The sequence below is a fragment of the Halichoerus grypus genome, chromosome 14 (assembly GCF_964656455.1).
Source record: "Halichoerus grypus chromosome 14, mHalGry1.hap1.1, whole genome shotgun sequence".
NCBI classification, from domain to species: domain Eukaryota; kingdom Metazoa; phylum Chordata; class Mammalia; order Carnivora; family Phocidae; genus Halichoerus; species Halichoerus grypus.
Window position 1 is genome coordinate 80,533,120 of NC_135725.1, and position 24,389 is coordinate 80,557,508.

The window sequence follows — 24,389 nt, forward strand, 5'->3', positions numbered from 1 at the left end:
AGTTGCAAAATGTTATTAGTGCTGTGATGTACTACATCATATTGAGATTTCATTTTATGATATTTAAGTTGATGGAGCGTGACTCTTTACAAAATAAAACCTTTTGGGGCGCCTGGGTGGCACAGTCAGTTAAACATCTGATTCTTGTTTTTGGCTCAGGTCATGATCTCATGGTCATGAGATCAAGCCCCACGTGGGGCTCTGCACTCAACGTGTAGTCTGCTTAAGACTCTTTCTCCCTCTCCCTCTGCCCCTCCAAGCTGCTCTCTCCCTCTCTAAAATAAATAAATAAATCTTAAAAAAAGAACAACATAAAACCTTTTATCCAGAAATGAGAGAACATTAAATTTAATTATAACCGGAAGTCTTGTTTCTCTTTACAGTTAGTGAATTTGTAAACATCATATTCTGTGGAACTGTCATGACTCAGCAGTAGCAATGGTGACTGATTTTTGAGAATGCTCAGAATTGAAGGAAAACACTAAGGAATGTGTTGAACAACATTTTTATCTTGGATGTAAGCAGGAAACATTTCAGTAATCGGGTGGTAGAATTTCACTTAATTTAAAAGTATTAACCACCTGGTATATGTTAACTTAAACCATACCAAAGACTTGGATCTCTAACTCTTTGTAAAGCTATTTTCATCAAGTCCTAGTTAGACACTGCTTTACAGATGGGACGCAACAAATTCACATTTCGTGTTATGTGTATACTCTCCATTAGTTTCCTAGGAATGCTGTAAGAAAGTACCACAATTTGGGTGAATTAAAAGAACAGAAATGTATTTGCTCAAAGTTCTGAAGACTAAATGTCTGAAAGTAAGGTGCTGGCAGGACCCTGCTCTCCCTGAAGCCTATAGAAGGGACAATCCTTCCTTGTCTTTTCTAGCTTCTGGTGGTGGACAACCATCCTTAGCATTCTTTGGCTTGCAGACAGATCACTTTAATCTCTACCTCCATCTTCACACATGGCCTTCTCCTGTGTGTCTGTGACTTCACATAATTTTCCCTCTGTGCTGTGTCCAAATTTCCCTGTTCTAAGGATAACGGTCATTGGACTGGTACCCAAATGACCCCATCCTACTTTGATTACATCAGCAAAAACTATTTCAAAATAAGGTCACATTAGGAATCAGGGGTTAGGAATCCAACATTATCTTTTTTGGGGGACACAATTCAACTTACAACACACTTTCTGATTTCTCTTGTATAAAGACTAGGCACTAGATCAATAGCTCCCATCCTGGGGTTCTTGGGATTTTAGGTGTCCCCAAAGTAATACACTTTGAAAATCTCCACCATGACACTTATTAGATATTTTTTGATATATTACTAAAATATACTGAGCCTCAGTTTATGTACAAAATCAACCTTGTAGGACTTATGGACTAAATGAGATATGTCAAGCATTTTGCATTGGATTTGGCCCACAGTAAATGTCCAATAAGAGGAAGAGGCAGCATTTATGTTTTGAGTAAACAGTTTAGGTTCAAATCTTGGCTCCACTTGCTGTGTGATCTTGTGCAAGTTCCTTAATTTTGCTGTACCATGGCCTCATGTGTAAACAGGGTAATAACAGTATTTTATTCCTGGGAGAGGAAGGATAGCAACATAATAGATGAAAAGCTATTTATTTATTTATTGGGGTAGGGGAGAAGCAGAGGGAGAGGGACGAGCAGACTCCCCGCTGAGCAAAGAGCCTGATCAGGGGCTCAATCTCACAACCCTGAGATCATGAGCTGAGCCAAAATCAAGAGTTGGATGCTTAACCACCGGAGCCACCCACATGCCCCTGCAAAGCTTTTAGAACAATGCTTCACAAACATTTGTTTGCTATTATCTTCAAAATATAATCAAATAACACATCTGACTAGCCACCAGGAAGCCAGGTTAACATTCTAGCTCTGGAGTGTGCAATCTGTCAGAAATAGTAGCTACTATTAGTAATAATGATAAAGAATTTCATAATTTTCCCCTTTTAAGTTCCAGGGTTTGGTCACAATGCCTTGTAGTTCCCCAAATGTTTCTTGTTTTCATATCTGAACCTCTGCTTTCCCTGCTACTCTCCATTATTTTTCACTTGACTCTCTCCTACTGGTTCTTCACGATTCAGGTGTTTCCTTCTCTGGGAAACCTTCCTTCAAGTCTAGGGTAGGTGTTTCCTGTTTTTCTCTATTATTGTACTTACTATACACTAATGTTCTATTTCTAGTTCTAGTTCTCTAGTTCTTGTTTCTCTTTTCCTCCACTATTAGTTGCTTGCTACCTGTGTGATTTTGAGATAAGCTACTTAATTTCTCTGAGCCTGGGTTTCTTCATCAGTGAACTACAGATGTAAAAACGTGAACAAGATGAACTTAGCACTTAGGACAATGTCTAACACTTTTCCCAATGCCAAGCACACAATGAGCAGTCAATAGTGTTTATTGATTAAATGCAAAATAAAATAATTTGCAGATTTTATTTAATCTCAGAAAAAAGAAGTCACGGGTGCAAAATCAGAATGAGTATGTAGGCCACACATAGGAGAGAGGGCAACTCTCTGAACTCGGATGTTAAATGAATAAAATTAACATCATGAATGAGATTAAAAAGGTCATCTTAGAGATAGACTGTTTTTCAGGCCAGGAAAGACTTGGCTATAACTTATTAGTGGTATTAGCTGTAGAGAAATGATCAGTATGGAAACAAACAAACAAAAACACCCACAGAGGGTTATCAGAGATGTTAGAAACGAGATGATTAATCTGGGACAAGAGAATTCCAGGCACTTGAGAACCATTTTGTTACAGAGTGGGAAAGGTTTATCAACATCACCATGGCTTAAAAGAGATCTACCTCTGGATTCTGAATCACACTCTGATAACACTCTCATGCCGAAACCTGACTGGTGATTGGCGTGCAGAGTGCTTTTCCAGTTACAAAGCAGGGCACTGGAAACAGGTGGGAATATTTTTTTTGTCGATGAAAAGAAACTGCATCCTTTGTTAAATCAATGCGATGGCATCCTGGTTTATATATAGTGTCCTGCCATCCGACTCTGGTTATTAGGAGTCAGTGTCTCTCTCGCTGGTCAATTCAATTCTGACTCGATGGCTCTGAAAGATTAAAAGCGAAACCCTCAACAATGATGATCCACCAATAAGTAAAACAAGGTTTGGAGAATCTTTCTGCTCTAGCATGTTAGCACTCCTTCCAAACCACAACAGAGTACAATTCAATGATAAACAACAAAAAAAGCAAAGAACACTAGAAACATTTTTAAAAGATTTATTGTCCATTTTCCAAAGGAATATAATGGTAACAAAAAACCCAAAGACACCTTATTAAAAGTACTTATTCTTAGTATGGAGAACATAATTTCAAGATTCCATATTGTTCTTCAAAGAATATTTATACCCAAGACTTTGAAAGTGGAATCAGAAAGGCGAAAAGGACCTAAAAGGAAAAAAAAAAAAAAGGTGGTAAAGAGAATTCAGAAACAATTTGTTTCCAATCTATTTGAAGCAGAATTTTAAATAAGACAGTGAGTAAGTCCATGAAAATTTCTGGGGGAACAAAAACACCATCTTCTTGGAAAGATTAAGGCAGTCAAAGGAATCTGAAAAACATCGGTGCAATTAAGACCAAGTTTGCTTGCTTTCCTGGTTCCACACTGTGTTTCCATGTAGAAACACCACAGATGTAGTGATATAATTACATTAGACACTCCATGATAATTCTGGGGGAAGGGAAGCCTCTGTTTTGTAAAATACAGGTGAAGTCAAATGCCTTAGGAGAAGTTTTGGTCAAAAGTGGTCTCGACTCTAGAAGAAATCATTCAGCTCCTTCCACGGCTGTTGTGGAGATAGGTTTCACATAGTATGGACCTTCACTCAGGTAAGTTCTGAGCCTCAAATAATTTGGGTTCCCAAAGATTTCTGCAATTGTCTTGGAATTGGCAAGTGCTTTCACCAGTTCATATTTAGCATCCTTTGAAGCTTTGTCACGCTCCACAGACCGGTCCATCACATATTCCACAAACCCTGGACTATTAAACATAAGTTTCTGAGCCCAGGGTTGATTTGCAATGGCCTGAAATGGAAAGCAGAAAGATTAAAACTCCTCTGAGCCTTAAGAAGTTAAATGTGTTACTCGGATAGCACAATCCTTAGGAAAAAACTGGACAACATGAACCTTAAAAACGTTACTTTTTGGGCCACCTGGGTAGCTTAGTCAGTTAAGCATCTAACTCCTGATTTCAGCTCAAGTCATGATCTCAGGGTCCTGGGATTGAGCACCATGTCAGGCTACACACTCAGGAGGGAGTCTGCTTGAGACTCTCTCGCTCCTTCTGCCCCTCCCCCACTCACACTGTCTCTAAAATAAATAAAAATAAATCTTTAAAAAAATGATACTTTTGCTTAAATAAATTTCCTCCTGAAAATCTAACTTAAGAAAATAACCTAGGGGCGCCTGGATGGCTCAGTCAGTTAAGCATCTGACTCTTGATTTTGGCTCAAGTCATGATCTCAGGGTCATGAGATCAAGCCCAGTGCTGGTCTCTGTGCTCAAAGTGGAGTCTGCTTGTCCCTCTCCCTCTACTACTCCCCCCACTTGTTCTCTCTTTCCCTCTCTCTTGCAAATAAATAAATAAAATCTAAAAAAAAAGAATCTGAATATTAAAAAGCTTTGTTTACAAAGATGTTTATCATAGTGTGGAAGTTATAAATGTCTAATAGTGGGGGGGATAGGTAAGTAAATTATGGTATATAGGAAGAAAAAATTAAATAAACATAAATAATGTTTATAGGGGCACCTGGGTGGCTCAGTTGGTTAAGCAACTGCCTCCGGCTCAGGTCATGATCCTGGAGTCCCGGGATCAAGTCCCACATCAGGCTCCCTGCTCAGCAGGGAGTCTGCTTCTCCCTCTGACCCTTCCCCCTCTCATGTGCTCTCTCTCTCTCTCTCATTCTCTCTCTCTCAAATAAATAAATAAAATCTTAAAAAAAAAAAAAAGAATAATGTTTATAAAGAATAGGCAAATCTATGATATTAAAAAAGTAGATCCAAATTATATACATGGCATAATCACAACAGTGGAAAAATAAAAACTAGAGAAGAAAAGACTACCCTGAAGAAACTCTCATATGTGTGCAAAAGATAATATTTTTGAGAATGTTCATTGTAGTACCATTTGTAATAGAGAACTACTGAAATCTTCATTGATAGGAGAGTGATTCAACTGTGGCTATACAATGAAATAATGACCCTTTTTTTAAAAAAGATTTTATTTATTTATTTATTTATTTATTTAGAGAGTGCAAGTGGGGGTGGGGCAAAGGGAGAGAGAGAATCTCAGGCAGACTCCACACTGACTGCAGAGCTCAATCGGGGCTCAAACTCAGGACCCTAAGATCATGACCTGAGCTAAAATCAAGAGTCAGATGCTTAACCATCTGAGCCACCCAGGCGCCCTGAAATAAAGACTTTCTAATTGCCACTTTTAACATACACAAACCTTAGAAACATAATGTTGAAGAGAAAAGAATGATATGAACAGCATGATACCATTCACAAAGTTTAAGTATACGCAAAATACTGTAATTTGTTTAAAGATACACACATATGTAGTAAAAGTATAAAATCATGCATAGGCTTATAAACCCCGAATTCATGACAGTGATTACATCCAGAGAGGGAGGAAGAAGGGGGGGGGTTGGCAGAGATTGGAAAGTATTACTGATGTCTGAAATTTTCACTAAAGGGCGCCTGGGTGGTTCAGTTGGTTAAGTGTCTGCCTTTGGCTAAGGTCATGATCTCAGGGTCCTGGGATCGAGCCCCACATCGGACTCCTTGCTCAGGGGGAAGTCTGCTTCTCCCTCTCCCTCTGCCCCTCCCCCTGCTTGTGCACTCTCTCACTCTCAAATAAATAAAATCTTAAAAAAAAATTTTTCACCAAAAAAAAGGTAAATAAATACTAACACTAACACTAAAAGGAAATACACAAAACAGGTCTGACTTTAAGTGATTTCAAAAATTTCTACTTCACAATGTTTTCCAAATTTTAAAATAATGAATAAGCAGCTTTTACGAGAGCTGACACAGCTTAACTCAACCTTGTGGGTTTGGGCAAAGCTTGCTAAAGACATGCCTGAGCTAGTCCTTTAGGAATGAGTAAGAAGTTAACAAGCAAAGTTGGAGAACAGTGTTGAATGTAGAGGGCACATAAAGGTCCAGAGATGTGAAGCAAGCAGTTTGGTATTACTAGAGCATTGAGTGCCAGAAGGGGAATGGCAGGAAATAAGGCTCAGGAAGAAGTCTCGGGCTGGGTCAATAGAGGATTTGCTTGATGGCAGATAAGGAATCTGGAATTAATTCTGTGATCCCACAGAATCCTGTCCAAACCTCTGCCACAATACCTAATGCCTTTAACTGAAACAATCTGTTGACACATCTGTCTCTCTCATTAGTATACACTAATGGCACAGGGCTACGCACTGGTATTTCCCAGGGCATGGCAGAGTAGCCACGGGCTGAACTAGCTTCATCCCAGAAGGACCTGAGAAAACGAAGATTCATACCGTGAACACTTTTAAGGCAGCGCAGTGCAGTTCAGGGAAGGGTTGATTACTGATACCACGGAAGAGCTCCAGAGGATCCCGAGATAAAGAAGAAAACCAGGATTCTGTCATCCGCAGGAGGTCATCAGTCTGCTGCTCAGGCTACAGGACAGAAAGGAAAAATCTCAAGCCTTTGGAAGTCAGGAAGCCTGGATCTGATGGCATGCTGTCCTTAGTTTGCTACATGATCTCTGCTAAGTCTGGAGCACACTTTCCCAAACCCAGCTCAGACTTCCCCAGTTGTTTTTTGTTTTCCTGATGGGGTGGATTAGGGAAGCTCTAGGGTCCTCTCTCTCCAGTTCTAACCTGGATGACTCCACTTTAACTTAAAAGATGTCATTAGTTATATAGTGAGGGTTATCTTCTTTTACTAAAAGTTGAGTAACATTTATATTAAGTTAACCAGTATTATGTTGACTTATACAGATTTATTCTCCCAAACATATCCCATGGTCCTTCATTAATTTCCCAATTTACTTACCGGTATATAAAAAATAGATGAAATAGCATCCAAACACCTAATTTTGAGCTCTGTCGAGGCATTCTTTGCTTGATATCCTATTTTCATGAGCAAGCGTTCAAAGCGAGTTCCTTTGAAGGATAACAAAGTATTTTTTATTGTGGTAAAATTAATATAAAATTTAACATTTTAACCATTTTTAAGTATAGAGCTTAGTACATTCATGTTGTTGTGCAACCATCATCACTACCCATCTCCAGAACGTCTTCATCATCTCAAACCAAAGTTCTGTGTTCATTAAACAGTAACTCCCCATTTCCCCCACCCTCATCCCCTGATAACCAGTATTTTACTTTCTGTCTCTATGTATTTGACTAAGTACCTCATATAAGTGGAATCATATAATACTTGTCCTTTTGAGTCTGGCTTATTGCACTTAGCATATTGTCTTCAAGGTCCCTACATGTTATAGCATGTATAAGAATTTCATTCCTTTTTTTGTTCTGACTGGACCATGCCCAGTGTGAAGCCCAATGTGGAGCTTGAACTCATGACCCTGAGATCAAGACCTGAGCTGAGATCAAGAGCTGGACACTTAACCAACTGAGCCACCCAGGCGCCCCTCATTCCTTTTTAAGACTGGATATTTCATTGTATTGTATACACCACATTTTGTTTATCCATTCGTCCATCAATGAACATTTTGGATTGTTTCTACCTTCTTGGCTATTATGAATAATGCTGTTATGAATACAGGTGTACAAATACCTTCTGAGTCCCTTCTTTCAATTCCCTCGCGTGTATATCTAGAAGTGTATTTGCTGGATCATATGGTAATTCTATGTATAATTTTTTTAAAAAGATTTTATTTATTTATTTATTTTAGAAAGAGAGCGCATACAAGCCGGGGGGAAGAGCGGGGGGCGGGCGGGGAGGGCAAAAGAATCTCAAGCTGACTCCATGCTGAGTGTGGAGCCCGATGTGGGGCTCAATCTCAGGATCTTGAGATCATGATCCAAGCTGAAATCAAGGGTCAGTCACTCAACCAACTGAGCCACCCAGTCGCCCCTCTATGTATAATTTTTTGAGGAACCAACCACCATAATGTTTTCCACAGCAGCTGTACCATTTTACATTCCCACCAAATATGTACCAGGCTCTCAATTTCTCTACATCTTTGTCAACATTTGTTATTTTGTTTTTGTTGTCTTTTTTTGTCATAATAGCCATTCTAATGGGTATGAAGCGAACAATGAGATTTTTTTAAAAGTATGCTTTTATATACTATGACCTCTACCAACCTAAACCAACACAAAAATGAAACATGTAGTTGGAGACCAAGTGACAGGCCTAAAACACACATTCATATGTAATACAGCATATATATAAGACAAACTGCAGAGGATTTGGAACCAAAGGACCTGGATTTGACTACGAGATGCCCCACTGTCTGTGTGATCTTAAAAATTCTCTTAACTTCTCTGAGTTTCAGCTACCTTATCTATAAAATGAGAATGCCATACTATGTTCTTTGCAGGACTATAAAAGGATTACATGTCATAGGTAAAAGCACTTAGAAAAGTATACATCACTAGGATACCAGTTGTGATACACAATAGCATACTGATTTTCAATTCAAGATATACTTCATAAAGGTTTTAATAGTGCCCATATTATTTTTTGTATAGAATTCAGAGTGCTTTCAGATACTCATGGATGTGCTGTAAAAGTATCATTCTTAACATAACTTTGTAACAAATTTTTGTTTCTTTTTCTTCCTGGACATTACAAATATAAAACAAATGTGTGTTTTCATTAAATATTCACAATCCCAAGAAACAGTTGTTTATCCTTTTTATGAATGTACGAGGAAAACGGCCTACGGTAATGAAGTAAGGATATAAAGTTCAAAAAGCTAAGTCAGTGTTGGAACTGGGACATGAATCCAGGTCTTTCTGACTCTAGTCCACGGTCTCTGGACCATGAATACCATCAAGGAAGGTGTAGAGGGGACACAGTGCTTGGTCTAGCCAAGTAAAAACATAAACAAAAATTCAGTAATAATTATGAGACTTTCTAGGGATGAGTCCAAGGTCACAGTAAAAAGACAGCCGTCTGTAAGAGTAGTTTCTACAATGTAGTTAATGCACCAACAAATGAGCTTATATATTGAATCCTTGTCAAAAATGAAGATATCCCTAAAGAAAGCCAAAATAAGTCATACCAACCTGTTTTTTGTAAAACTTGTTTTCCTTCAACATTGGATCCCAGGATTCCAATTGTGTCCACTGCTACACCAATCATGGTGGGGTCCTGACTTTCTGTCATTTCAAAGACTTTTTCCATAAAGACAGGATAACGCTCACAGATTTGTTGAGGACTATCCATGATAGCCAGGTTTCCAAAAAACTTCACAAATCCTAAAGATATTTACAAAAACATGCGTTAATAGAGGAGGAAGGCCACATAAATTGTGGGCCCTATGTTTTCATAGGGACGGTAACAAACTACCGGCCAGGAAGGGGAGAATGGTTATAGTACTGTACTCAGTTGCCTGGCAATCAGACAGCCCATAAGGAGATACCGAAGGACCTGTGATGTGTGGTCCTGAGAACAGAAACCCCAGGGTATCAATGGAGCTGGATTCAAATACTGAAGCATTGTCATATGCAAGAGGAAGAGTAAAGAACAAGATACAAATTGGATACAAATTATAGGAAAGCAAGTTTGGAGCGACTGTAAGGAAAAAAAATTTTTTTTTTTAAAGTAAGCTCTATGCCTAATGTGGGGCTTGAACTCATGATCCCGAGATCAAGAGTCACATGTTCAATACAGACTGAGCCAGCCAGGTGCCCCAAGAAATTTTTAAACAGAGATGTTCATCGATGAAGTAAGCTAGGCTACCTAAGGAAGGAATACATTTCCAATTTCTGCAAGTGCTCAAGAAAAACTAATTAGCCATGTCCTAGAACAGCATGGCTGGAGTAGATCCTATATTAGATAAAGATTCCAAGAGAGATTTGTTGAATCTGTGAAATATACTGTAAATGTCATTAGTTGTATTTTTATTTATGTTGCTTTTGACTAAGGTTTGAAGAAAACTATCCTCATGCTCTAAATAGCAATGGTATTTCCAGAAAATCAGAATCAATAAGGCGTGGCTCCCACGGCAATACAGTCCACCTCATTAAGGGCTGTGGGTATCATCTAAAGGGAATCTGCTCTAAAGAAAATAATCCCCAGGGCGCCTGGGTGGCTCAGTTGTTAAGCGTCTGCCTTCGGCTCAGGTCATGATCCCGGGGTCCTGGGATCAAGCCCCCGCATCGGGCTCCCTGCTCCACGGGAAACCTGCTTCTCCCTCTCCCGCTCCCCCTGCTTGTGTTCCTGCTCTCGCTGTCTCTCTCTCTCTGTCAAATAAATAAATAAAATCTTTAAAAAAAAAAAAAAGAAAAGAATCCCTGGCCTCTCCCGTCAGAAAGAACTCAGAAAAAACATATACCATCATTTTCACAGAAATCAGTATTTCTTACCTGGCAAATAGAAGCTAGAGAAAGGGTCTGACTCTGCCCCAACAATTATATTAGAAATCTGATCAATTACTCCTTCTTGAGCAAGGTACTGTCGTCCATGATGGGTATATGCCAGTGACGTCACCATTTCTATACAGGTGGCTCTGAAATGCCAAGATTTTGCATGTGGTTAACATAGTTTATAAACTGCTTTCATAGGCTATCTTACTTAATTCTTTTAATCTAAAAGGTCAGTAACCCTGGCTCTACTTTTCAGATGAGGACACAAGGATGAGAAAATTGCAATGATTTGTTCAGAATCACATTGTTATTACAAGGTAGAGTTTAAACTTAAATTTTGACCTTCTGACTTGAGGCCCATTACTATTTCCACTATGATAGGGCTGCTTCCTAAAGAATTTTTTTTAATTTTTATTTTGAAATGTCACACATATACAAGAGTATAAGAGATCAGTGCAGTATGTCCCCATGTACCCATAATCCTGATTGCATAGCCATCATGATTTTGCCTTACATAAGATTTTTGACAAGATTTTGCTTTTCATCTTTTTCCCTCCATTTTTGCTGAATTATTTTAAAGCAAATTCTAGTCATCTAGCCATTTACCCCTGCATACTTCGGTATGCATCTCTAAAAACATGAATATTTCCTCACACAACTATAATGTCATTTCCACATATTTTAAAAATTGATAAAAATTCTTGCTATCAGGGACCTTTGGCTCCATTGGGCTTGTTGGCTCTTACTATTGCAGTGGTGACGCACTTCATCCTGTCTTTCTCAGACTCTTAACATCTGGAGGTCTTCCTACTCCTCTCAGCTCTTCCACCTAGATCCATAAGCCTGGGCCTTTCTTACAATCTCGCTCTTTTTTTTTTTTTCCGTCTACCCTCGACTCACCAACATGAGTGCAGATCCAGCTCTGCCCCAATGCCCGCCTGGCCCCGAAGCACCCAGTTCTAGGGACTCTTCTCCAATGCCTGAGATTTATGGGGCTGGAGAAAATTATGCGTCCCTGCAAATGTCATCTGCTGAGACACCCCACGCGGAGACCGTCTCTCCTCTTCCTTCATCCATGGATCTCCTTGTTCAGGACAGCCCCGACTCCTCCACCAGTCCCAGGATAAAACTACCACCCACTTCTGGAGAGGAGAGAACAGTGAAGAAGGAAGATACGGCCCAGGGCAAGAAACAGAAGATCAGGACTGTGTTCTCTCAGACCCAACTCCATGTCCTCAATGATCGATTTCAGAGACAGAAATACCTCAGTCTCCAGCAGATGCAAGAACTTTTCAACATTCTGAACCTAAGCTATAAGCAGGTGAAGACCTGGTTCCAGAACCAGAGAATGAAATGTAAGAGGTGGCAGAAAAACCACTGGCCAAAGGAGAGCAAGAGTGTGACTCAGAACAGCACAGCAACCGCAGAATACCCAGGCTTCTATTCCTACCACCAGGGATACCTGAGGAACACTTCCGGAAACCTTCCAATATGGAGCAACCAGACCTGGAATAACCTGAATTGGAGCAACCAGATCTGGAACAGCCAGTCTTGGAGCAACTCCTGGAATGGCCAGTCTTGGAGCAACCATTCCTGGACCAGTCAGACCTGGTGCCCCCAAGCCTGGAACAATCAGCTCCAGAACTGTGGAGAGGAATCCCTGCAGCCCCAGATCCAGTTCCAGCAAAATTCCATCAGCAATTTGGAGTCCATCTTAGAAACTTCTGGGGAAAGCCATAGTGTAATACAACGATCTGCTAAGTATTTTAGTACCCAGCAAATAATGGATTTGTTCCCAGATTACTCTGTGAACATACAGCCTGAAGATGTATGACGATGAGTATATTATTCGATCTCAATTTGGGCAGTGGCTGTATTACTTCTCCTAGGCTTTGTCTTTTAGGGTCCTATATATCTCTGCCTCGATACTCTGTTTCCCATTATTCTTATTATGTCCGTTGAGGGGGTTTGATTGGAGTCAAAGAGGTTTCAGTAGCGTTGGCTGTTATGGACAACATGATAAAAGGTGTTTCTGGCTATAGATAACTAGATACAATCCTAAGGTGGATATCTTTAGGCTCTAGAATCTAACCTCAAGAATAGGAAGTGAAGATACAAAGACGTGTGATGAAGGATAATTTGTATTTTCTGAGATTGTGAGGCTTTTCTTGTTAATAACCTCAATTGTTAACGGTGAAGGGTTAAGCTATAATGTGCTTCATTGATTTCCTCTGTCCCTTGTGATGTTTTACTAGAACTGTTAATTTGTTCATTATTCTAGTATTTGTAGAAAGATGTTTTGTATTTTAATGTATCATGATAATAGTACCAGTCTGGCTGATTGGTTTATAGGTTTAAGTACAAATAAATAAAATACCCACTTAAAAAAAAAAATTCTTGGTATCAGGGCGACTAGGTGGCTCAGGCAGTTAAGCAGCTGACTTGATTTCAGCTCAGGTCATGATCTCAGCATCCTGGTTACTAAGTCCCAAAGCTGTTTCCTGGACTTCCAAAAAAAGACGTTTTAAGAGCTCTCTCAGCCAACATACCTGACCAGCACATCCTCCCCAGTCAACTCCCTGAGGAGCTGGGTTACCAATCCACTGGTGGTACAGTACGTTAAAGATTCTGGTGACAGAGAAGAAATCTCCACAATTAACTGAAAGAAAAAGACAGAAAAAGCAAAAAGGTCAAAACAGCCCCAAATCTGTTAAATCTCATTTTTTTAATAGTTATTTAGATTTTTATAACCAAACAGGTTCTCTTGTCCTTTCTCAATTCTTCCAATGACAAGATGAAATGAAACCTCTTCTAACATAAGGAAGAGTCTACTCTTTAAAGTTCCCTGGCCCAAGGCCTTTAATACTACTTCTTTTTTTTTAAAAAGAATTTAAAAAAAAAAAAATTAAATTTTTTTATTATGTTCAGTTAGCTGCTGTATAGTAAATCATTAGTTTTTGATGTAGTGTTCAATGATTCATTAGTTGCATATAACACCCTGTGCTCATCCCAACATGTGCCCTCCTTAGTACCCATCACCCTGTTACCCCAACCCCCCCCCACCCCCCTCCCCTCTGAAACCCTCAGTTTGTTTCTCGGGGTCCATAGTCTCTCATGGTTCATCTCCATCTCTGATTTCTCCCCCTTCAGATTTCCCTCCCTTCCCCTATGGTCCTCAGTGCTATTTGCTTATGTTCCACATATGAGTGAAACCATATAATTGTCTTTCTCTGCTTGACTTACTTCACTTAGCACCCCTCCAGTTCCATCCATGTCAATGCAAATGGTGGGTACTTATCCTTTCTGATGGCTGAGTAATATTCCATTTTATGTATGAACTACATCTTCTTTATCCATTCATCTGTTGAAGGGCATCTCGGCTCCTTCCACAGTTTGGCTATTGTGGACACTGTTGCTATGAGCATTGGGTGCAGGTGCCCCTTCTTTTCACTACATCTCTATCTTTGGGGTAAATACCTAGTAGTACATTTGCTGGGTTGTAGGGAAGCTCTATTTTTAACATCTTGAGGAACCTCCATACTGCTTTCCAGAGTGGCTGTACCAGCTTGCATTCCCACCAACAGTGTGAGAGGGTTCCCCTTTCTCAACATCCTCGCCAACATTTGTTGTTTCCTGTCTTGTTAATTTTTGCCATTCTAACTGGTAAGGTGGTATCTCATTGTGGTTTTGATTTGTATTTCCCTGATGGCTAGTGATGTTGAGCATTTTTTCATGTGTTAGATCTCAGTTTAAATTACACACAGGACTAGGCACTTTATATAACTGAATTTTCTAAAAAATCCATTATTTGTCTCCGAAAGTAGAAAAACTTCATTGAACGCGTAAGAATTACTTTGGCACAGAAATACTCCATTGTATCTGATTGTATTTGTGTGTTTTTTTTTTTAAGAAATCATCAATCAGGGTACAAAAGCCTAAATCAGCAAAAATATGGTTAAAAATCATTCATTCATTCATACATTCTATCAGTCAGTCATTCACTTACTCATTCCACAAGGTTGTCCTGAGGGCTTATGGAGATACAGGACATTGAAGGATTTTAAGCAGAGGAATGACAGAACCAGATTTGAATATTTAAAAGATCATCCTGACTGCATCCAAAAATGGACTAGTGGTATCAAAAATGGATGAGAAGAGACCAGTCTGGATGCAAATAGAATAGTCCAGGTGAGAGATACTGGTAGCTTAGACTAGGGTAGTGGTGGCTTTATCAAGGAAGAGAAGTGCATGGTTTAAGTAAAACTGACACCACATGGACCTAATGGATATGTGGCAGGGAGAACAAGGCCTCACAGAGAATGAGCCCAAGGTCTAATACCCAACCATGCTGACTATGATACAGGGCCAGTGTGTTGCTATTTTTGACTGGAGCATGGGCTGGGTAAGGAAGCTTAGGAGTTTGGTTTGAGCATGAGTGTGAGGGGCCTAGAATACATAGGTCTAAAGGGGGAACAGTGAGTAAGCCATTGGACATGAGGGTCTGGGCTCAGAAGAGAGGTCTGGGTTGGAGGTGTATGGAGTCATCCCATATAGATGGGAACTGAAATCATAAGATGAATAAAATTGCCTAGAAATGAATATACAGTGCGAACAGGGTTTGGGAATTCACCTTCATGAACTCCAACAATTAAAAGTTCAATAGAGGATAATGAGCCAGGAGACTGAGAATAGCTAGAGAGGCAGAAGGGAAACCAGGAGAGCATGGTATTAAGACATGCAAAGTAAGAAAGTGTTGTGAACAGGGAATTAGACTGTCAACGATTCCATTTTGTATATGCAGCCTATTAACTGTATGGCCTGGGTCAGCTACTCCATCAATAGTGAGGTTAATGAGGATCATGTACAGGGTTTACCATAAAAATTGAAGACAATATATGTGGAGATTTAGCACAATGGTAAGTACAAAGCGGGTACAAATGAGAGTCATTTCTTCATCTTACTACTGTAACTAATTATTTCAAAGTCTAGTTTTAACATTATCTCCTTTATTATAGTACTTTATGTAGTGCACTGTAAATATTTTTTATATGACTGTCCCACATACTAGGCTGGGAGTTCACCCCCACATCCCCAGCATCTAACATAGGGCCTAACACAGGGCCTAACACACTCAATGAATACATGATAAACAAGCCATCTTGCCTTCCAGTATAAGCTCTACTGCATTCTGAATTGCAGGCATCAGAAAGTGTGCGGGGTGCCTGGGTGGCTCAGTCGTTAAGCGTCTGCCTTCGGCTCAGGTCATGATCCCAGCGTCCTGGGATCGAGCCCCACATCGTGCTCCCTGCTCCGCGGGAAGCCTGCTTCTCCCTCTCCCACTCCCCCTGCTTGGGTTCCCTCTCTCGCTGTGTCTCTCTCTGTCAAATAAATAAATAAAATCTTTAAAAATAAAAAAGAAAGTGTGCTTTTAGGGGCACCTCGCTGGCTCAGTTGGTTGAGTGTCCGACTCTTGATTTCGGCTCAAGTCATGATCTCAGGGTCATGAGATCGAGCCCTGCGTTGGGCTCCATGCTGAGCACGCAGACTGCTTAAGATCTTCTCTTCCTCTCCCTTGCCCTTCCCCCTGCACTCCTGCACTCTCTCTCTCAAACAAAAAAAAGCGTGCTTTTAGTCTTACCTCATACACTCTGTATCGAACAATGTCATTTGTTTTCATTACCCTTTTCAAATCATCCAGCAGATTGCTTTCAAATAAAGCCTCCAGTCCAGCTTGGGTTAGTGATATTCTTGACAGGGACTTAATGGCCTTATAAGGAAAGAAAATACCTCTTAAATCATAAAAATGCAAAATATTAATATTTACTTCATGAGATTGATGTGAAATTAGTATGTGGAATGCATCTTGCACAATGAGCATTCACTATGTTTTAGGTATCATTATTTAAAACTGAAAAAGATACACAGTATTCCCACTAGAAAACAGATGATGTAAATTTTGTTTCTTATCAAGCAACCTAATATAAGCTCCATGATGGATAATTTAGATATGTGTATTCTAGAAAACAGAAAGGGTTTACTGGTATTTATTTGACACCATTTATTTATCTGATACCATCTATATGAGGTTACCAATTCAACTATACAAATCATCCATCCTAAACTTGCACCTCTCAATCCAGAAGGCCTTCTTTTGTTTTTTAGAATACTCTGTGTATTTAAGCTGATGGTTCTAGGTGACTCACCGCTTTAGCTACAGACAGATTGTCTCCACCAATACAATAAACAATCCGTTTTAGTAATTCAGCATTATTTAGAATCTCAGTAACAGCATCAGAATTTTCAACAATTCTTCCAACCTGAAATAAAAAAGCAATCAGAAACTCCCTTAGTGTGCATTTATCTTAGGAGTTACTGATTACAGCTATAAGACAAGCCATTAAAAATTCCAAATGACCCAAATTCATTAAAGCTGAACATACTCATGGTATAGTCACATTATTGAAAAGAAAGAAAAAAATTAACGGTAAAGAACGGACACTTCAGTGAGAGAAGACAATACAAATTCTAGTTCTATCAATTTTTAGCTACACTGACCTTGGGCAAATTAAATAACTTCTTTGAACCTAATTTCTTATCTGTTAAATGAGAATACTATACTTAATTGCAGGATAGTTATGATGATTGAAGGAGACTAAACAGGAAAAGTACCTACTATGGTGTCTAGCACATAAATAGTCAGAGAATCAATCAATACTTTCTCCTTTTCTGTTGAATTAATACTTCCAGAGGAGAGAAGGAAAAACAGTACTTGAATGCCTACTAAGTAACTAACTGCTTGGGTCCTAACAACTTAACAAAATAATCCTCAGCAGCAGCTCTTCACCCAAATAGAGTATTTTGGTTACTAGGGTTATAAGAGTTACTGTCTCAATTTCTTGGTTTAGTGACCTTTACAATAGTACTTTTTTCATGCCACTATAATAAGACCTAATATGGCAATTACTTTCTCTAGACAAGGAGCTCCTTGAAGGAAAGAAATAGGCTTTATTTATCTTGGTAGCTCTAACAGTTTATGGTACAATGCCCGGCATGTAAAAGGAATTCAGTCAGTATTTGATGAATGAATATTTCAGACAATACTTATTAGAACTCCTTACTTTAGCTTGGATCCTCCTGGTTATAGTTAGCTATGCACACTAGAATAGACTAGATATTTCCTAGGCACAGACAGAAATTCTGTTTTCTTCATCTCTCTATCTTTGGCACCCAACACAGAGCCTGGTCCAGAGCAGGTGGTCACTAAATGTCAGTTCCCTTATTATGTGCTAGTAAAACTTCATACCTGGGATAGAGTGAGAATTTTTACGGAATCATCGGGGTGAGTCAGTCCCCTCTGAAGGTCAGCCCCGAGGTTCCGGGCCACGTGAACTGGCTCCACAGCTTGGAGCAATCTCTCCAGAATGGATACACACAAAGTGATCTGTTCCCTAAAGGAGACATCATAGATCTCATTAGTTTGTGTCCTGCCAGGTACGTAGTAACAACCCATTAATATCTGAAGTCTGGCTCAATGAGGATCTTCTCCACACAGACTTCCCTTTAAAGTACTAACTTCGGGGGCGCCTGGGTGGCTCCGTTGGTTAAGTATCTGCTTTCGGCTCAGGTCATGATCCCTGGGTCTTGGGATCAAGCCCCATCCCCATGGCGGGCTCCCTGCTTCTCCCTCTCCCCTCTGCTCGTGCTCTCTCTCTTGCTCTCTCTCCCTCTCTCTCAAAAAAATAAATAAAATCTTAAAAAAAATACTAACTTTTCCTAATTTACTAAACATTTACTAAGTACCCATTATGTGCCATGCCTGTGCTGGGACTACAAAGAAGGATAATTCTCTAGCCTCAATGAGCTCAGTCTAATGGAAAATATAGAAGAACAGAAAGGCAACTATAATCAGGTGGATAAATGTTAGAGGTTAGGATTGGAAGCTATGGGAGCTCAAAAAAGAACGCAGGGATCAGGAAGCCCTCCCAGAGGGGTAATAGCTGAGCTAAATTTTAAGAAAAAGTGGGGATTATCTAGGAGGACAAAGGTGTTCCAGGTAGAACACATGAAGGGGAACAGAGGAATGAGGCAGTGTTATACATTCAAGGAAGTACAAGGAGCTCCATCTCACTGGGGTAAGAATGGGAGAGAACTGGGGAGAAGGTAAAGGGGGGGTATGAATGGGGAGCAATAAAAAAGGAAAGATGCACAGAAGACACATTCTGATGGGTCTTTTTTGTCATGCTACAGAATTCAGACTTTTCCAGAAGGCAATGGGAAGCCACGAAGTGGTTTTAAGCAGAAAGTAACATGATGAGATCTGACTTGAGGAAGTCACTCTGCATCAGTTAGAGAAAGAATTTTTCAGTTAGAAGGCCGGTGATGAGGGAGTGAAACGGGGGAGTAGTAAGGAGGGATGGAGAAGAGGGAAAAGATTCAGAAGCAATTAAAGAGGTAAATTAATCAGAACTTGATGACTACCAGTTGTGGATACAGAAGATGTTTTAAGAATAGCTTCCTTTTCTCTTAATGGGCAGTACAAGTAAACAGCCCAGGCACTCATATACGGTTAATAGGAGCATACAATTAAACTGATACAACTTTTCTAAAAGTTGATTAAGCAATACATAGCAAAAGCCTTAAAAATGAACATAACTTTTTTAACTTAGGGATTCCACTTTGTATAACTGCACCTAAGGGAAGGATTAAGAATGTTTATTATACCCAAGATAACTGAAACCATATGTCCACACAAGAATTTGTACGTGGATGTTCATAGCAATAGAAACAACCCAAATGACCCATCAATTAATGAATGGATAAACACACCCAATTTTATCCATCCAATGGAATATTATACAACATGGATAAAATGTGGAAATACGCTAAGTGAAAGAAGCCAGACATAAAAAGCTTCCTTTTGATGATGATTCCATTTATATGAATGTCCAGAACAGACAAATCTATGGAGACAGAAAGCAAATTCCTGGTTGTCAGGGCTAGGGGAGGGACAGAGAGGAGGAAGGCGGAGGAAGGACTGTTAATGGATATGGATTTCTTTTCCTTTTTAAAAAAATTGTGACTGGATATACCATGGAATTTACCATTTTAACCATTTTTTAAATGTATAGTTCTGTGCATTAAAGTTCATTCACATTGTTGTGCAACCATCACCATCAACCATCTCTAGAACTTTTTCATCTTCCCAAATGGAAAACTCTCTATTTTTTAAAGATTCATTTATTTATTTGCTAGAGAGAGTATGAGAGAGCATGGGCAGGGGGTAGGGGCAGAGGGAGAAGGAGAGGGAGAAGCAGACTCCCCGCTGAGCAGGGAGCCCAACACAGGGCTGGATCCTAGGACACCAGGATCATGACCTGAGCCGAAAGCAGACACTTACCCAATGAGCCACCCCAGTGCCCCAAACTCTGTATCTGTTAAACAGTAACTTCCTATTCTCCCCTCCCCTGAGCCCCTAGCAACCACCATTCTACTTTCTCTCTCTCTAAATGTGACTACCCTTGGTGCCTCATCTAATTGGAATCATACAATATTGTCCTTTGTGACTGGCTTATTTCACTTAGAATGGTGTCTCCAAGTTTCCTCCACGTTGTAGCATGTGTTAGAAGTTCCTTTCTTTTTAAGGCTGAATAATACTCCATTGTATGTATATACCACACTTTATCTATTCATCTGCTGGTAGATACTTGAATTGCTTTGTTATTGTAATTTCAATTTGCATTTCCCTAATGACTAATGACGTTGAGTATCTTTTTATGTGCTTATTTGCCATCCTTGTATCTTCTTGTTCAAATATTTTGCCTTTTTTTTTTTTTTTTTTAAAGATTTTATTTATTTGACAGAGAGAGACACAGTGAGAGAGGGAACACAAGCAGGGGGAGTGGGAGAAGGAGAAGCAGGCTTCCCGCGGAGCAGGGAGCCCGATGCGGGGCTCGATCCCAGGACGCTGGGATCATGACCTGAGCCGAAGGCAGACGCTTAACAACTGAGCCACCCAGGCGCCCCGCCCATTTTTAAATTGGATACTTTTCTTGTTTCTGAATTTTGAAAGCTCTTTATATATTCTGAATACAAGTCCTTTATCAGATACACTCTTTGCAAAGATTTTTCTCCATTTGTGACTTGCGTTTTTATTCTCTTAACTGTGGCCTTTGAAGAGCAGAGTAATTTTGATGAAGTCCAATTTATCAATTTTTCCTTCTATGGATCACGCTTTTGGTGTCACACCAAAGAAATCTTTGTTCAACCCAAGGTCATAAAAATTCTCTCCCAGGTTTTCTTCTAGAAGTTTTATAGTTTTAGATTTTATATTTAGGCCTATAATCTCTCATACACTGTTGGTGGGAATGTAAAATGGTACAATTACTTTGGAAAACAGTTAGACAGTTTCTTAAAAAGTTAAATATACACCTGCCATATGATCTAGCCATTTCACTCCTAGGTATTAACTCAAAGAGAAAAGAATATGTCTGTGTAAAGACTTGTACACAAACGTTCATGGCAGTATTATTTGTAATAGAGTCAAACTGAAGACAGCTCAAATGTTCACCAGCAGGTAAACCGAAAACAAATGTGGTACATCTATACAAGGGACTACTATTCAGCAACAAAAAGGAATGAAGTATTCATCCACACCACATGGAAAAATTTAAAATAATTATGATGAGTGAAAGAAACCAGAGTACATACTGTGGGATTCCATTTATATAAAACTCTTTTTTTAAAAAAAAAGGCAAACTCATCTATAGTGATCAGTGGTTGCCTGGCTGAGGTGGAAAGGGATTACAAAGAAGCACAAGGAAACTTCTGGGGGTAAGAGATATCTTTGCTATCTTGACTGAGGTGATGGTTCCATGGGTGTATACATATGTCAGTATGTCAATACCTGTCAAATTGTGTAGTTTTTTAAAGATTTTATTTATTTATTTGACAGAGAGAGAGCAAGAGAGCACAAGCAGGAGTGGCAGAGGGAGAAGCAGGCTCCCTGCTGAGCAAGGAGCCAGATGCAGGGCTCAATCCCAGGACCTGAGATCATGACCTGAGCTGAAGGCAGACGCTTAACCAACTGAGCCACCCAGGCGCCCCTCAAATTGTTTATTATGTGCAGTTTATTTTATGCAAACTACATTTCAATAAGGCTATTTTTTTTAAAAAAGCAGCCATAGGTTAAACTGTATAGTGCATAAATTTCAGATCACATGTGGCCCTTTACAGTAAAAACCCAAAGAGTTAATAATTTACAATCAATCTCCATATTGTAAAGCAATAATCTTAGGACTTACTTTCTATCACAAAAACTCCTGTCAAGATTCTAGATTTACATCTATTAGATCAGATTCTGAACCAATATATAGCAACCTGGTTTTGCCAGGATAATAGAAATAGATCTAGAGACTGCCAATCTACTATCTGCAGAAGAATTATTCTCACAAATTGCAATTGGTATCTCCTATGCACCTAGTTCTGAATTACCCTGTTTTTAAATTTCCATTAAAATTGTTGCCTAGAGCACTGCTCCTTCATTAGGCAAAACACATCCCCCATAAACCTTATTCTTCAAACTCCCATTCATTTCAGCGCCTACTGTATCTCTGGTGTTAATTTAGGTTATGACTTTTGAAATTTTCTTCATCCCTGATATAAAGTGGTTGGACTAGGTGGCCTCTTTAAAATTTGTGAGTCTAATCTTTTATTTGGCATATATTGTACTATGTGCTACACCCTAAGAGGGATGCAGAGATGAACAAAATACGTCCCCTGCATTCAAAGGATTTTCAAACCAGAAGTAAACACATAAAGAACTATAATATAATGCAACAGTGTCAAGTATCATTAACAGAAATAATGATAATGCCTCTCAGGAGATCTGAGGACCAGTCACTTGAAACTGGAGTGGCCAAGTGAGACTTTTTGGAGGTGACAGCACTTTACCTGGGCTTTCAAGAATGGAAAGAATTTGGAGAGAGGGAGGGCATTTCAGTTAGAAGGACATGCATGAACAAAGTTAGGAAAGTGCCAAGTCATGCTCAAGGGAAAGTAAATGTGCCACATGGTAGCTGAAGCAGATGAAATATTTGTAGAGGAGTGGAGGGAAAAGACGAGGCTGGAAAAGTAGGATGGAAATATACTGTACGGGCCCAAATGCCAGAAAAAGAAGTCATAATTTCATACTGTAGACAATGGGAAACGATGGCAAAGATTTGAGACAAATAACCCAAGAAGTTAACTGGTTGCTGTGTGGGAAGAACGTGCTGGACAAAGAAGCTTAAAGGTAGTGAGTCAGACTAATAGCAAGAGACCCAGCAAGAGGGAGAAAATGAGGGCTTGAATTAAAGAGGACAGAAAAGAGATATTTCATAGGCAGAACCGGATAATGTTAACTAATGGATTTAATGAAGCAGAACATGTATAAAAAAGGGAGGAATCTCAGAAGGATATAGCCAAGAAAGCCCCCTGAAATCACCCAGTGTTGATCCAGTTAAGATTTTTTTTACCGTTTCAAGTAGAAGGATCACTTTTACATTTCTGGATCACAAAACATTTGTAAAATTAGGAGCTCCAGTGGCGCAATCGGTTAGCGCGCGGTACTTATACAAAGTGCTTTTTAATCAAACAGTACAGATGTGCATAAAATGAAAAAAGTTGCCATCCTCAGTCCCACTTCTGTATTAATAGTTCCTGCTGTACCTTTCAGATATTATCAGTGTCTACTAGTCTGTGTAGTGGGGAGGGGGGACGGCGATTGAAATCCTTAAAAACATTACACATAATGGAATCATAAACTCCTACAATTTTCCTTTTTCATTCAACAACATATATTAAGAGATTTTTCCATGTCCACATATATGGATCTACCTCAATTCTTCTACTAGCTGCACAGGGTTACACAGTAGTAATGTATCATAATTTATTTCCAACCCCTTTTAATGGATATTTAGGTTGTTTCTAGTTTTTTGCTGTCACTTTCTGTCATGCAGCTCTCTCTGTATACAGGACATTTTGAGTGCGAGCATACCTGCCTGTTCCATGCCTACGGATCAAAAGATACGTGAATTTAGAATGTGGGTGGACCTCGTCAAATTGCCAGGATAGGACCCATTCTTAAGAGGAAAGAAAGTCACGAACCCGTACACATGACTGCGGAGCCTCCCTCTAGGTGGGCAACCTCGCTTTCCCTCTCCAGTTCCTATTTCAAGGATGAAGGCAGTGAGGCCGGGCGACGGCCAGGGCACACGACTCGGAGGCTGGACTTGAGCGCCGTGTCTGGCCTCGCGACCCAGGCTCCCTCCCGCTAAAGTGCCAGCGACTTCTTTACCCTCCCTGCGACTGGGGAGAACCCTTCCCCTCCTCCCAGCCACCCTCGTCTCCACGCTTGGGGTCGTCTCACCGATGGTTCTCGTTGAGCAGGGAGAAGAGCGGGCCGAGGCGCAGTTCGGCCGCCAGCTCGCGGAGCTCGCTGAGCGGCACGGTCTGCAGCACCGAGTGAAGCGCGCGCAGCTCCTCCAGCGGCGCTTCCAGCCGCGACACCTCCCTCAGCAGCGCGAGCGCCTGGGCCGCCATCGTGCCCCTCCCGCCCCGGCTCGCGACTCCGCCGGCTCCCGGCTCCCGGCTCCCGGCGCGCCGCTCCGAGCCTCGCGAGATTTGCGGGGCACAGCCTCCCTTCCCGGGGTTTCCGCCGGGACTGCGAGCTGCCCCGGCCGCACCAATAGCAATGTGGGGGCGGGCGGGCAGCGCGCGCGCTCCGGGGCCGCCAAGCCTCGCGAGACGGAGGCCGTCA

The 24,389-nt window shown here is 40.3% G+C and overlaps 2 protein-coding genes across 2 annotated transcripts; one reads left to right on the forward strand and one right to left on the reverse strand.

Annotated features, from left to right (window-relative positions):
* Positions 1-3,256: 3,256 nt before the first annotated feature.
* PSMD5 (proteasome 26S subunit, non-ATPase 5) lies at positions 3,257-24,299 on the reverse strand. Its single transcript, XM_036107765.2, has 10 exons — positions 24,000-24,299; positions 17,898-18,042; positions 16,798-16,911; positions 16,233-16,361; positions 13,144-13,253; positions 10,595-10,737; positions 9,293-9,484; positions 7,086-7,195; positions 6,566-6,706; positions 3,257-4,076 (listed from the first exon to the last, which is right to left on the reverse strand). Exons 1-10 carry the CDS (start codon positions 24,170-24,172, stop codon positions 3,819-3,821), a joined length of 1,515 nt encoding a protein of 504 aa, XP_035963658.1. The 5' UTR covers positions 24,173-24,299; the 3' UTR covers positions 3,257-3,818.
* LOC118545480 (homeobox protein NANOG-like) lies at positions 11,392-12,449 on the forward strand. The gene has a single exon (XM_036107767.2). It carries the CDS (start codon positions 11,499-11,501, stop codon positions 12,426-12,428), a length of 930 nt encoding a protein of 309 aa, XP_035963660.1. The 5' UTR covers positions 11,392-11,498; the 3' UTR covers positions 12,429-12,449.
* Positions 24,300-24,389: the final 90 nt, after the last annotated feature.